The sequence below is a fragment of the Eublepharis macularius genome, chromosome 7 (assembly GCF_028583425.1).
Source record: "Eublepharis macularius isolate TG4126 chromosome 7, MPM_Emac_v1.0, whole genome shotgun sequence".
NCBI lineage: Eukaryota > Metazoa > Chordata > Lepidosauria > Squamata > Eublepharidae > Eublepharis > Eublepharis macularius.
In genome coordinates, this window is record NC_072796.1 from 22,576,408 (window position 1) to 22,591,074 (window position 14,667).

At 43.9% G+C, this 14,667-nt stretch overlaps 1 protein-coding gene across 2 annotated transcripts in view; it reads right to left on the reverse strand.

Moving 5' to 3' along the window:
- Positions 1–14,667, reverse strand: part of CDH18 (cadherin 18) — a 284,990-nt gene that overhangs the window by 86,985 nt on the left and 183,338 nt on the right. For both annotated transcript variants that reach the window (XM_054985367.1, XM_054985366.1), the window contains exon 5: positions 1,005–1,192. In XM_054985367.1, coding sequence (XP_054841342.1) covers positions 1,005–1,192 — 188 coding nt within the window. The remainder of the gene's footprint in view (positions 1–1,004; positions 1,193–14,667) is intronic.

Below are 14,667 nucleotides of genomic sequence, written 5' to 3' on the forward strand. Positions count from 1 at the left end.
CACTGTATCCTGAGGAGGTTCTTTTGCATATGGATTGGTGCTTGATATGCTAATCTTCTCTGCAGGGCTATTGTCGGGTATAGAGTATTTTGTTAGCCTGGTTTTTTTCAGGACTGGAAACCATGCTCTATTCATTCTTAAGGTCTCTTCTTTCCTGTTGAAATTGTGCTTATGCTTATGAATTTCAGTGGCTTTCCTGTGCAATCTGACGTAGTTGGAAGTGTTGTCCAGTATTTTAGTGTCCTGGAATAGGATACTGTGTCCTGTTTGAGTTAGGCTATGTTCAGCCACTGCTGATTTTTCTGGATAGCCAAGTCTGCAGTGTCTTTCATGTTCTTTTATTCTTGTCTGGATGCTATGCTGTGTGGTCCCGACTCCCGATGTAAACTTGTCCACAGCTGCAGGGTATGCAGTATACACCTGCAGAGGAGAGGGGGTCTCTACTGTCTTTTGCTGATCGTAGCATCTGTTGTATGGTGAAACGTCATGAACTACAATGGCAAGACCACGGCTATACAGCCCGGAAAATCCACAACAACCATCGTTCTCTGGCCGTGAAAGCCTTCAACAATACAAAATGTATGGGAATTGTTTCAACAGACAGTTCTCAATAAGGCAGGGTGCCAACGCAATTCCTTGTTTCTACAGCTGCCACGCCATTATGGTAATAGTCAAAGGGAGACCTATAAGCATAACCTGTGAAAGCTGATTCAGAAACATCCCACTAAATTCAGTGATAGCACGTGAATCTATACCAGTCATGTAGAACAAAGGGGCTTAAAAGGACTATCTAATTTCAAAAACAAAAAATTATGCAGGTATGGAGCACAGAGCCCATGGTGTACTTCCCAGCAGCTTCCTTCTCCAAGAGCCCTTCTCCTAGCTGAGGCCATTCTGTTAATGCAGGTCAGCTGAGGAAAAAAAGTACTTGGGAAAAGAAACCTTTGGAAGGTAAGGAGTGGGGAGGACTCAGCATTCCTTACTCCTTGCTCTTTTTGGCTTACCTTCTTCAGGGAGATAATTCCTTCTCGTGTGTCTTTGTCAGTTGATATGGAAAAGACTCCAGAGCCGTCCCCATTTATAATTGTGTATTTCATATCAGCATTTGACCCAGTGTCTGCGTCGTTGGCCTTAATTTTCCCCACTGCTGAGCCAACTTGTGCTGACTCAGGAACATACAATTGATAATGTTCTGGAAAATATAACCAAAGAAATATTTCTAGAAATTGTACTGCAGGAAAATTTCAAATAGTCAAACACACCCTCTAAGCATGAGTGTGATACACCAAGCAAGCAGGGTCCCATGAGAAACTCCGGGGGGGGGGGTTGGGAAAAGAGGAGGCAGAACTCTCAAGAGGGAAATGAGGAAGAAACACACGGGATTCTTTGAAATCATATTATTTTCAAGCACTATTGCCGAGTATTTTCAAGAGGTGCTGGAACTTGTGTTCCCCCTGAAAAAAAGCCCTGAGAAACTCACAGAGAAATTCCCTTACTAGCCCCTTCTTTGCCTTCTGGCTTTTGACACCCACTCTCAGCCACTTTCTCTACCCTTTCCTCCCACTGCTACCTCCTCCTGTCATCTTTTTCCTTCTGCACCCTACTTATTCTCCCTACCCCTTACCCCAAAACTGGTCCCCCTCTGGCCCTTTGCCTCCTGCAGCCCCCTCTTTCCTTGATCTGACCTCAGTTCCACTTCTTCCCTCTTTTCACTACTCTGTCCACACACATAGACACCTGGTCAGGATGGCAGCCACTCACCAGCCTGCCCAGCTGAAGTGCTGCTGTATCTCCACCATCAAGCAGCAGTCCCACAGAGGTGCATTGTTTGCACAGGTACACAAAGTATTTTTATTTTCAAGGATTGAACATCCCCTCCATTTTTCTGGGTTTTCAGATTTTTCTGCAAACCTGGGGGGTGAGAAGTCCACCAAGTTTGCAGGAAAATGTCACTATTTTTTAAATGGCCTTGATCTATGGGTTTCAGTACCCTCAGATAGAGCCATGTTGACTATTTGATATTGCTGTATTTATGTATGGGGCATATAATTAAGACAGTTTTCCCTCCTTGAATACTGAGTTGTGGCAGAAGTAAAATCATAAGAAGTCTGCTAGATTAGGCTATCTAGTCTAGCATCCAAACAGTGGCTAGCCACTAACATTTGGAATTTCCAAAGCTAGGGTGTGCAGACCTCCCCGCCCCAACCTTTTTTGGTCCTCAACAACTGATATACCTTATTTGCTTAACTGAAATGGCTTCTGGCTGCATGGAATAAATATTAATTTTATTCTGATTCAGTGCCTTTGATTATTATTTGATCATTAAGAGTCTAGTTTCCTATCATGGCTAACTGCCACCTGATAGGGTGGTCTTTTTAAAAGCCATCAAAACTACTAGCAGGCACCACAGCTTATGGCAGAAAAAATCACAAGTGAATTAGATATTGTATGAAGGTTTCTGGCTGTTATGAACTATGTGCTCACGATTCATGCTGATCATCATTTTTTAAAAATGGGTTAGATTTGACAATAACAAAATTAAAGTTAGCTGTATAAGGAAACCAATCCAATAGTCATTTCCAATAATTTCCTCCACATGGTAGGTGGGCTTCCTATCATAGAGAGGAAGTAAATGTAGTCCATGGGTGACCTTTGGCATCTTCCCTGCCTGGACCCTGCCCTGCCCAGCTTTCAGTATGTGCAAGAAAATCCTTTGTTTTAGTCCAAACAGCAACAGTTACAGTTCCCTAGAACAAAATATCTTAAACTAGCTTGTGCTTATATACCATCAGAAAGCTCTCCAAAAGCTAGAGAGATGGTTCAGTGGCTGGCAGAAAGGAAGCAAATATTTTTGTGCAAAGAAATGCCAATCAGGATGTTCCTATTTGGTGAGAACATCTCACCAACATCTAGACAACATCTCCAGCCAACATCTCACCAACATCTAGACAACATCTAGAAAACATCTCTGTCAAGCATGGATCTATTTCCTCTCCTTGCTGACATCCTACGCCTGTCATCCTCCTGCTGAGAAACTGAAACTAGCCAGCAAGGTACAAGAACAAATGGGTAGATCAAAAGGTTTCCAGTCACTTCCAGATAATTCTGGTCAGATCCAGAACTTGTAGAATATTTACAAATGGGTGTGATTCAGATTGGAGCTTGATCTTTAACTTCCCAGCCACACCTCCTCTTATCAATCAATGTCATGGGGTGATTGTTACTAGAGATGGGCACGAACAGAAAAAAAAATGACCATGATGTTTGTTGTTTGTTGCCATCCATGAACAGGGACTCACAAACAACCACAAACATGGCCCTATTCACGGATATGTTTGTGGTTGGCTATTCGTGGGGCCAGCAGACTCTCCTCCAGCCATCATCCAAGTCAAGATCCCTACTGCACCACTCACAGAAACCTGACCTGAGCAGGCATCAGGAAAGGTACCAATAATAAATAATAGCTTGCCCCAGAGCCTGGCAGCAGCCCTGGAACTTGAAGAGGTAGATCCCTACCACACCACTCCCAGAAACCTTACCTGAGAAGGCAGCAGAAAAGGTACCAATAATAAATCATAGTTTGGCCCAGAGCCTGGCAGCAGCCCTGGAACTTGAAGGGGTAGATCCCTATCCCACCACACACTAAGAAAATTCAAGCTCTAATGCACTCTCTCTATCCAAATGCCAACAGCAACTGTCCCTCCACTGTCTGCAAAGTCAGAGCTGGGAGCCCCCCCTCCCCCCTGCTCTTTGCTCCCTTGTTGTAACAAATTTGGAGCTCCACACTTGAAAGGAAGACCTGCCAATCAAGATAAATTGGTCTTAGATTGGGGTTTCCAGGGCAACAGCAGTAGTTCAGACAAAGTTCAGACAATCCCTGCCTAAGTTGCCAAGGGAATTGATTGCAGGTGCCAGACGGTCTGGCTTGATGAACAGCAACAAACGAGGCTTGCAACAACCACCTGTTCATTTAGAATGGGGCCTCACGAACAACTTCATCGTGAGCAGCAGATTGGGCTGTTCGTGGCTTTTTTTTGTGTTCGTATTGCTGTTCGTTCCTACCTCTAATCGTGACTTCTACCTTTATATGAGTAATTAGGCTGATTGTTTTAAAGCCTCGTGACATATTTTATAAATCACCAGAAAACATCCTGGTTCTTATGTTTTGTTTCACTTAATTGATTGACATTCAGAGCTATAACAGCCATGGATATCTTACTGCTGCAGGAGGAAAATATAACACTGTTTACTCTCTCTTCTTTCTCTCCTCTCAAATAGCCAGGGTAACATGGGCTGTATGTTTCCCAGAGTTAAAAGCTAAGCGACCTTAAAAGCCTGGAATGGGTTCTCCTCCCACATTTATGTGCCTTGCAATTGTGAGAAACTTTCCTACTCAAAACTTTACAGCACTCAGCCAAATCAGATTATTTCTTAAACGAAGCTTTCTGCACCCCACTGGCTGGCCTTAACATAAAAGGAAATAAAAGCTTATCCACAAGCTTGGAAGGCCACAATTATGGCTGCAGTGGCTGCCGCTCTGCTGCTGAGAGAACACTTTGCGGTTCACTTAGGCAGCCTTGAGAAATTGACAGATAATTCTGTGATTATTTTAAAATTTTGTTTTCCGCATGAAATACTGCAAACAGAATGGTAAACATCATAATGGAGAGGACTGAAAACAGCGTATTGAGGGATATGCATCCAGACATTCATCAGTGATCTTCATCATGGATCTCTCACATCTTGTTTCTCCCTAAAGTTTGTCTTTTCATATGAACTTACAAAGCTGCCTCATACAGAATCAGACCCTTGGTCTATCAAGGTCAGTATGGTTTGCTTAGACTGGCAACAGCTGGGCAGAGGGCTTCACATCACCTACTCTTTTTTCTTTTCAACTGAAGATGTTGGGGATTGACACTGGGACCTTCTGCATGCCAAACACATGCTCTACCACTGAGCCACAGCTCTTCACCTAATCTGTATCTGTATCTCATTGCAGTGTACACTCGTTAGAGGATGGCATGGAGTTGTTTGCCATTGCCCCAGAAGGTCGGACCAGAACCCACGGGCTGAAATTAAATCAAAAGAGTCTCCGGCTAAACACAAGGAAGAAGTTCCTGACATTTATAGTGGTCCCTCAGTGGAACAGGCTTCCTCAAGGTTGCGGGGGCACTCACTTTCTTTGGAGGTTTTTAAGCAGAAGCTAGATGGCTATCTGACAGCAATGGTGATTCTGTGAACCTGGGCAGATCATGAGAGGGAATGCAGAAAAGGTTACAGAAGTGCTTAGTTCTCATGGCCCCTTCTTACACACCCAGATTAATACTGATCGCCACTTTGGGGTCAGGAAGCAATCTTCCCTAGGACAGTTTGGGCAGGGATCCTGACAGTGTTTTGCCATCTTCTGGGCATAGAGCAGGGGTCACTGGGGGAAAGGGGAAAGAGGGGAAAGAGATAGTTTTGAATTTCCTGCACTGTGCAGGGGTTGGACTAGATGACCCTGGAAGTTCCTTCCATTCTTATGATTCTATGAGTATGAGATAAGAAAGCAGATACTGCCTGACATCCGGGGAGGGGGGTGTCGGTTATTTACCTTAAAAGCAGCTGGGAGTGTGGTGTTTCACATCAGGGCCATAGATTTGGGGGGGGGGGAGTGCTAAAGCTCCCCTAACAACTTATTCCCCAATCATAAGTAACTCCAATAGTCTCCTACTTTTCAGGAATAACTTTATTTAACAGGATACTTTTTAAAATGAATATACTTTTAAAATATTTTCTTGCTTACCTTCAGTTGCTCAGTGAAGATCCTTGTACTGTGGTGGCAGCTGTTGCCAAAGCAATATTTTTAAAAATCTGCTCAGCCAATCCAATCTCCAATGGCTAATTAGAAACCTTGTTGGGCAAAGGCCCCATCCAGCCCTGCTCACTCTCTAAAGATACTTGGCAGGTGCAAAGAAAGATGTTGGAAGGCAACATGATGCACATGGACACAAACACTCATCAGACCATTGAATCAGACAATTGGTCCATCAAAGTTGGTATTGTCTAGTTAAGAGTGGAAACAGCTCTTCAAGGTCTCAGGCAGAGGTTCTCTGCACCACCTATTCCTTTGTCCCTTTAACTGGAGATGCTGGTGACTGAACTTGGGACTTTCTGCATACAAAACAAAGGCTCTTTCACTCAGCTACAGCCCCTCCCCACATTGGGGACCCCTGATTTAATTATTAGCAAGAGCCAGTTTGGTGTAGTGAGAACCAGTTTGGTGTAGTGGTTAAAAGCAGCAGGACTCTAATCTGGAGAGCCAGGTTTGATTCCCCACTCCTCTTCCTGAAGCCAGCTGGGTGGCTTTGGATCCGTCACAGCCCTCTCCAAGCTCTCTTAGCCCCACCCACCTCACAGGGTGATTGTCGTGAGGATAATAATAACACACTTCGTAAACCACTCTGAGTGGGTGCTAAATTGTCCTGAAGGGCAGTGTATAAATCAAATGTTGTTGTTGCTAGGGACTAAGTGATAAAGTTATTTTTCCTGTGGATAAAATATTTACAATAACTTTTAACCGTTATGACTGAGTGTCTTTTTTTACATATTCAAACAGTATAACAGTGCAGTAAAAAGGATAACACCCAACATATTCATATTTTATTATTTCTTTTCTCCTGCAAATCTTTGACAAGGAGGACACACCCTGGACAGACATGAACAGTATGCCTGCATTGTGAAGCAGGTGGTTCTAAACAGTTAGTTTAGAACCAAAGTCACAAGAAAATGTTGAGCTGTCTTCAGTGTAACATGAACGATCAATAAAAAACTAGAATGCTTCAATTTTTTTGGTAACAATGGCTGTCTGCTATGACACCATCCCCTCATTCACTAAGCTCAAGTGTGAAGAACAGAATGACCTTATTTTCCTGGTATTTGAATGAACAATGTAAAAGTAAAAATAAGTATGTTATTGCTTTATAAATGGGTGCACTCGCTGGGTGAAAAGAATTCCATTCTTCAGAAACAAAATATTGTCATATGAAGAAACGTAGTATCCCAAAAGAAGACAAGGTGACTAGGGGAAAGATCTTTAACCCTGCAATTTCATTCACTTACAGCCAGTGAGGTGTAGTAATTAGCATCAGGCTAGGATCTGAGAGACCCAGGTTCAAATCCCCACTCTGCCATCGAAGCTTGCTAGGTAATATTTGGGCAGTCATACACTCTCAGCCTAACCTACCTCTCAAGGTTATTGTGAGGATAAAATAAAGGAGCAAATAATGTTCTCTGCTTTGGGTCCCCATTGGGGCAAAAAATGAAATGAAAGCCTGCCCTCAAGTCATAGCTGAGGGGGTTGGGGTTTTCATGGCAAGAGGCTAACAGAGGTGGTTTGCCATTGCCTGCTTCTGCAACCCCGCTCTTCTTTGGAGGTCTCCCAACCAGTTACTAACCAAGGGCAACCCTGCTTAGCTTTTCTGACAAGATCAGGCTCTCCTGGGCTGTACAGGTCAGGGAGCCAGGGATCAATTAAATTGAAATGGAGTCCACTCGCACCTAACACCATTTATTCAAGCATCAGCTTTCATGAGTCAGAGCTCACTTCATCAGATGCATAGAGTCCTCATCAAAAGCAACTAAATTTACAGAAAGGAGAAGGAGGAGAGGGTAGAAGTTACAAAGTGACTGTGTGAAACAAAATTACTCTTTAATTGGTTCTTGTTACACAGTGACGTCTCATTGTAACTTCTACCCACTCTTCCGCTTTCCTGTTGCTTGAAACCGAAGTATATATTTAACTGCTTTGGAGAGACACTATACATAGAATGAAGTGATCTCTGACTCATTAAAGTTTAGGTTGGAATCTATTTTGTTAGTCTTCAAGATGCTACTGGACTCCTGTTTAATTTTGCTGTAACAGACTAACACGGCCACCTTTCTGGAATTATTATTACCCAATAAAGCATCGTAACTACTTTTTCTAGAGAGGGAGCAGACAACTACAATCTATGTTAAAAAAGAAAAGAAACCCAAGCAAAGCCAAAGGAGCACAGAGAGGCAGTGTGGGGTGGAAAGATCAGTCCAGCCTTCCTTCACACCACTCGTCTGCCCACAGCCTATTCCCCATATCTGAAAACCTAACTTGCTACAAAAATACAGCAACCAAAAACAAACAAGCAAAAAACCCTGAAGGAAACAATGGGTGATAACAGCTTACGTGTACAAACAAGCAACTAAATACACTCTCACTTCCTATCTTCCACTCACCAACACAGACCACTATCTTTCCATGTGTCTGCCTGCATTTCAGCACCCTGGTATATATGGGTTGGATCCTTGCCACTGAGAGCCAAACTAAAAGTGACGTCTTACACAGGTTGGACACTAGTCGGCTTCCCTCAAGTTTTGATGGGAAATGTAGGCATCCTGGTCTTGCAGCTGTAATGGAGAGCCAAGCAGTAAAACCAGGGCGCCTACATTTCCCATCAAAACCTGAGGGAAGCCGACTAGTGTCCAACCTGTGTAAGATGTCACTTGTAGTCTGGCTCTCAGTCTCGTCCACTTCCCTCCTTACTGCAGTCCCTGATCCACATGGCTTTTGTCCAGGCAGGTTTCCTTTCCTTTCCCTGTAACTTAACAGCCTACAAGCTATATGTCAAAGTATTTTATAAGTAATCTGTAACTGCATAAATAAACACATCTAGATCACGTGTGTACTTTTTTTTAATCTTGCTTGATAGTAAAATCTTTAGTTTCTGTTGTTCAGAAATGTTCTGTAATTGGCCAGTCCAGGAAATAATATATTGGTTATGAAGTAAATGATAATGGGGGCAGCTGAAAAGGATATGGGCAATTGAGTCAACTTGTTCCTTACAATAAGTACAATAACATTTCTCAGGGGGGATTCTACTCAAAAGGGTTATTCATCTCAGTGGAAGGTAATGCATTGCATCTAAGTAACATGAAAGAGGCAGGTTGCATGATCCCCAATCACAGACTTTTTGGAGGTCAAACGGGACCCACTGCTCCTTTTTCACCAGCTGAAACGCTGGTTGGATCCAACCTTACATGTTCTACTAGCCTGTTTTGCATTTCCATGGTGTAGACTGCATCTTAAGACAACAAGACTCTCCCTTAATAGTGTTCCTCCCCTTCTCAATTTCACAGACTGCCTGTCTTCCCATTTGCGATCACATAACATTCATTCAGCAACTGCTCACATAAAAAAATAATTATGGAGGCTCCACTTACGACTCCACAGTTAAGCTTGTGGTTAGCTGTGCACTTAAAGTAGGAAATAGACTTCATTGCCATGCATAAAGAATACAGCACATCTTCATAAAAACTAGTTTCTTTTGAGCTTCAATTCAGCCAAGCATTTAAATGAATGACTATCACTTAAGACCATGCTTATTAAAACCACAGCTATGCTTGAGAATCACACTTGAAGAAAACCACTAAATCAGGCTTCAGAATTTTGGCTGTATTTCTCTAGAATTTGCAAATACTCTCATGAATGAGCATATGCCACATTTATTAAAAATAAATAATTACATATTACTGTGCATGTTTGCAACTTCATAAAGTTGTAAACTTCAGAATGAGTACCCCAGTGTGACGGTGTACACATTTGAAAATAAAATAAAACATTAATGAGAGAGAGAGTTAAGCCACATACATTGATCTTCACTTCAGAGGAGTTGAAGGTTACTTTTTAAAATTTTGTATGTCCTAGATTTTAAACAAATGCATGTAACAAAACAACAACAACAACTATGGACTGGTTCAGATGCAACATAAAATCATCACTTAATTATGATTAGTTAATTGACTGATCATTCTGCTGTCAAGTTGCAACTAGACATGGGCACGAACGGGGAAAAAAAAAGAACAAGCTGTTCATTGTTCGTTGCCATCCACGAACAACGAACAACGAACAGTAACGAACATGACCCTGTTCACAAACATGTTCGTTGTTAGTTGTTCCTGGGCCCTTAAAGATCCCTTTAAACTATCAGCTGGCAGGTGGCAGGGGGAATTCCCCCCTGCTGCCTGCCAGCGGAAAGTTTAAAGGGCCCTTTCCTGTCATGTGCAATGGGCAGGGCCCTTTAAACACACCACAAACTAATCTTCCCAATGTCCAATACCCACCAAATTTGCAGGGGACATAGTCCTCACTGTCCCCCGAAGACCCCACAAGTTTCAGAGAGATTGCACCCAGGGAAAGGCATGATCCATGTGTCTCTCCACCCTTTGCTGTCATTTTCTGTTTACAGTGGCAAAAACGGAACTGCCTGTTGGAAGGCAGCTACTTTGAGGGGTTGGAAACTGACCTTCCCAATGTCCAATACCCACCAAATTTGCAGGGGACATAGTCCTCACTGGCCTCCAAAGCCCCCCCCAAGTTTAGAGAGATTGCACCCCGGGAAAGGCATGATCCATGGTTCCTTCCCTTTGTTGTCATTTTCACAGTGGCAAAAACTGGACTCTCTGGTGGAAGCTACATTGAGGGGTTACAAACTGATCTTCCCAATGTCCAGTACCCACCAACTTTGCAGAGGACATAGTCCTCACTGTCCTCCAAAGACCCCCCCCCCAAGATTCAGAGATATTGCACCCCGGGAAAGGCATGATGCATGGGTCTCCCCTTTGTTGTCATGTTTTCTTCACAGTAGCAAAACCAGGACTCTCTGCTGGAAATACTTTGAAGGGTTAAAGCCAGAAGGAAAGCAAGAAGTTCAGACAGAGTTCAGTCCCTGTTGTTGCCAGGGGAATTGATTGAAAGGCCCCAGACTGTCTGGCTTGACGAACGGCTGACGAAGGCAATGAACGAGGCTTGCAACGACCACTTGTTCGTTTAGAATGGAGCCTCGTGAATGGCTTGTTCATGAACAGACGAACGGGCTGTTCGTGGTTTTTTTCTGTTTATAATGCTGTTTGTGCCCATGTCTAGTTGCAACCAACTTATGGTTGCCCCTTATAGGGTTTTCAAGGCAAGACATGAGCAGAGGTGGCTCGCCATTGTCCTCCTCTCCATAGCAACCCTGGTCTTCCATGGAAGTCTTCCATCCAAGTATTAACCATGCTGACCCTACTTAGCTTCCAAGCTCTCATTATCTTGGGCTAGTCTGGATTATTCAGATCACAACACCATGTTCTGAATTTGATTTACAGTTAGTCTTAACTACAGTTTCATGTGATGTACAATGATACGCGGCAACACTTTTTGAACTCCCTGACTCCAGAAATGTATGGCTAGAACGGCTTGAAATTGGTGGCGGAGGTGGAAAGTACCCTCAAGTCATAGCTGGTTTATGGCAACCCCTGGTGAGATTAACAGACCTCTTTATAGTTATCCCCAGGCTCTAGAATGCCCTCCCCTTCTCCCTATGCCTGATATTTTTATGGAATGTCTTTCACCCTTGGGCTAAGCATTTCTGTTCCAACTTGCTTTTAGGTCATTTGATTGGTTGTTTTCCTCACTAATGGTTTCATTTCTGTTCCCTATACTTAATAATAATAACAACAACAACAAAAACTGTGCTTATATACCTCTCTTCTAGACAGATTAGTGCCTGACCCAGAGCGGTGAACAAGTTAGTGTTATTATTATCTCCACAATACATCTGGGGAGCTGGGGCTGAGATGAGTGGCTTACTCAAGGCCACCTACTAAGCTCATGGCAGTAGTGGGATTCGAACCAGTAGAGCACTGATTTGCAGCCGAACCACTTAACCACTGTGGTACACAGCTCTAAGTTGTGCTCTTTCTTAGAGCTGCCCATATGACAACAGTGAAGCCATGGGCTTCTTCTGTGCTAGGTTTAGTCCTCTGGAATGACCTGCCACAGTGGTTGTGGAGGGAAAGTGCTTTCAAATGCATCCAGCTAAGCACTTAAGACAAGTTTTATTTCAAAGGGCAAACTGCTAGAGGGTAAACTGTTTGATAGATTTATCTTACCGATGGATTGTTATGCTCTTTTGGTGTCCTTGCTCTGCCCTGAGTTCAAGGAGATAAGGTAGGACATGAATGTTTTAAATAAAACTAATAACAATAAGATGCAAGTTTTACTGTTTTAGCCATTCTCCTGTTTGTGTTTGATTTCATATTGTTATTGGTGGTTTACAGGACCGTACCATTGGTTTATTCTTTAGTATTGTTTTATAGTATTACACACTGCCTCACGCACATTTTGTGAAGAGGTGTTATGTAAACATTTTAAATAAACAGTGTGTTGGATCCTTCTACTCTACTCAGTTGATGGCAGAGCCTTTCTCCATCCCAAGGACCATTCCTCACAACTTCGTCCAGGGAAATCTTACCATATAATTGAGTGTGTTTCAGACAACTCACTTTATACCCTGGTGCACCACCAGAGGGCATTGCTGCAGAGAAAAGTCCAGGTAACTCACCATATTGCTCCAGAAAACATGCCATGGTGGGAAGCCCAGGCAGAGAACAGGAGCAGAGCAGGTGGCAAAGCCCTCCCCATGCCGTAACCCAGCTGATATTCAGTGTGGAGTAGATGGCATTGCCCACCCCCACCTTAACCCAGCTAATATTAAGAGTGGAGCAGGGGGCAAAGCCCCCCCTTCAGACAGCTGGTATTAGGAGTGGAACAGGTGGTAATGTCCACCACCACCTTAACCCAGCTGGTATTCGTACTGGAGCAGGTAGCAATGCCCACCCCCAATGTGGAGCAGGTGGCAGTGCTCGCTCCCACTTTAACACACCTGATATTAACAGTGGAGCAGGTGGCAATGCCCCCACTTCACACAGCTGGGATCAGGAGCAGAGCAGGTAAATATGCCCAATCTCTGCCTTAACCCAGCTTATATTAGGAACAGAGCAGGTGGCAATGCCCACCTCCAGCCATAACACAACTGGTAATAGGAGCGGAGCAAGTGGCAATGCCCCCATCTTAACCCAGCTGCTATTAGGAGCAGAGCAGGTGGCAATGCCAGCCTCCTTCAGCCAGCTGGGACCAGGAGCGGAACAGGTGGCAATACCCATAGTCTGCCTTAACCAGCTGTTATTAGGAGCGGAGCAGGTGGCAATGCCCCCCCTTCACGCAGGTGGGATCAGGAGCAGAGCAGGTGGATATGCTCACTCTCTTCCTTAACCCAGCTGGTATTAGGAGTGGAGCAGGTGGCAATGACCATCCCCACCTTAACACAGCAGATATTAGGAGCATACCAGGTTGCAATGCCCACCCCCACCTTAACCCAACTGGTATTAGGAGTGGAGGAGGTGGCAATGCCCTCCCCCTTCAGCGAGCTGGAATTAGGAGTGGAACAGGTGTTAATGCCTGACCCTGGCTTAACTCACTTGGTATTAGGAGCGAAGCACGTGGCAATACCCCACCTTAACCCAGCTGGTATTAGGAGTGAAACAGGTGGCAACACCCACCCTCTTCTTATTGCAACTAGCATTAGGAGTGGAGCAGGTGGCTATGCCCACCCCCCTTCACCCAGCTGGGATCAGCCTTGGAGCAAGCAGCAATTCCTGCCCCCCTTCACCCAGCCTGTATCAGACTTGCAGCAGGTAGCAAAGCCCAATACTCCTTCCTGTTGCTGAGGTCAGGTGTGGAGCAGGTGGCAATGCCCACCCCACTCCTTCACTGGCTGGGATCAGTGATGGAGGAGGAAGGAATGCCTGCCTGCCCGCTCTCCCCTTTCTAGAGCCCATTGTATTTTTCCCCACAATGGACTTTGTTTCTAGTTTTCCATATTTAGCTTAAGGGTTATATCATACAAACCCAGTAATAGCAACAGACAAAGAAACCTCTGCTGAAATCATGGACATACTGAAGAAAACCCACTCCAGGATTTTCTTTGCACAGGACACAAATACCTGATGAACCAAAAATGAGAGGAAATTCCCCCACCTAAATCCCTCCTCCTTCAGACTCCATTTTCAAATAATCATAACTGGACTGAGCAGATGTAAAAGGGGAAATATGAAAATACCAGCTAGTCCTGGGAGGCTTGCATGGCAGGGGTCACTAGTTTTTCTTTGATGAGAGCTGATTCTGAAATTATTCCGAGCTACTCTCCCCCACTCCTGTTACCAAGTTTTGTTTTGTTCTAGAAACAGGACATGGACGAGGAAGATTACCAGCAATGAAGTTATCAGCTAAGTAGCATAGAGGGAAAAATATCTTATATTTTTTCTTAAGCTTACAGCAGCTGTTTTTTTTTTTCTTCTCCTGGGTCTCCTAGGGGATGCACAAGCTACTCTCCAGCAGCCAGCAAATTACTAGTATCTCACAAGCTACCTGTTGGAGATCCCTGTTGTATGGCTCAACATTCTATTTCTCCACGAACTACAGATTGTTTTATTCCTAAATGTTTCTGTATCTTTGCCATAAGCATTATTGCTAGGCAGGGGACATAAATAGTTATCACCACGAGGGAGGTCAGTTTCCTGACAGGTTTTATTCCTATATCTTTTGAATCATCCCTCCCCTTCCAGCCTAGGTTCCAGCTGAGAAAATTGGTCAGGCTTTGCATTCTTGGAAAGCTCTACAAAACTTAGTCTAAACATTCCTGCGCATAGCAAGCTTTGCCCTTAATAAAAAGTGCATTTGCTATTTTTGCATAAAGAGCAATTAGAGTCAAGTACATTGGAGATTTGCTGCATGGAGTATTTGCTTGTTAATAGATGTGTGGAAAAATCAGTGTA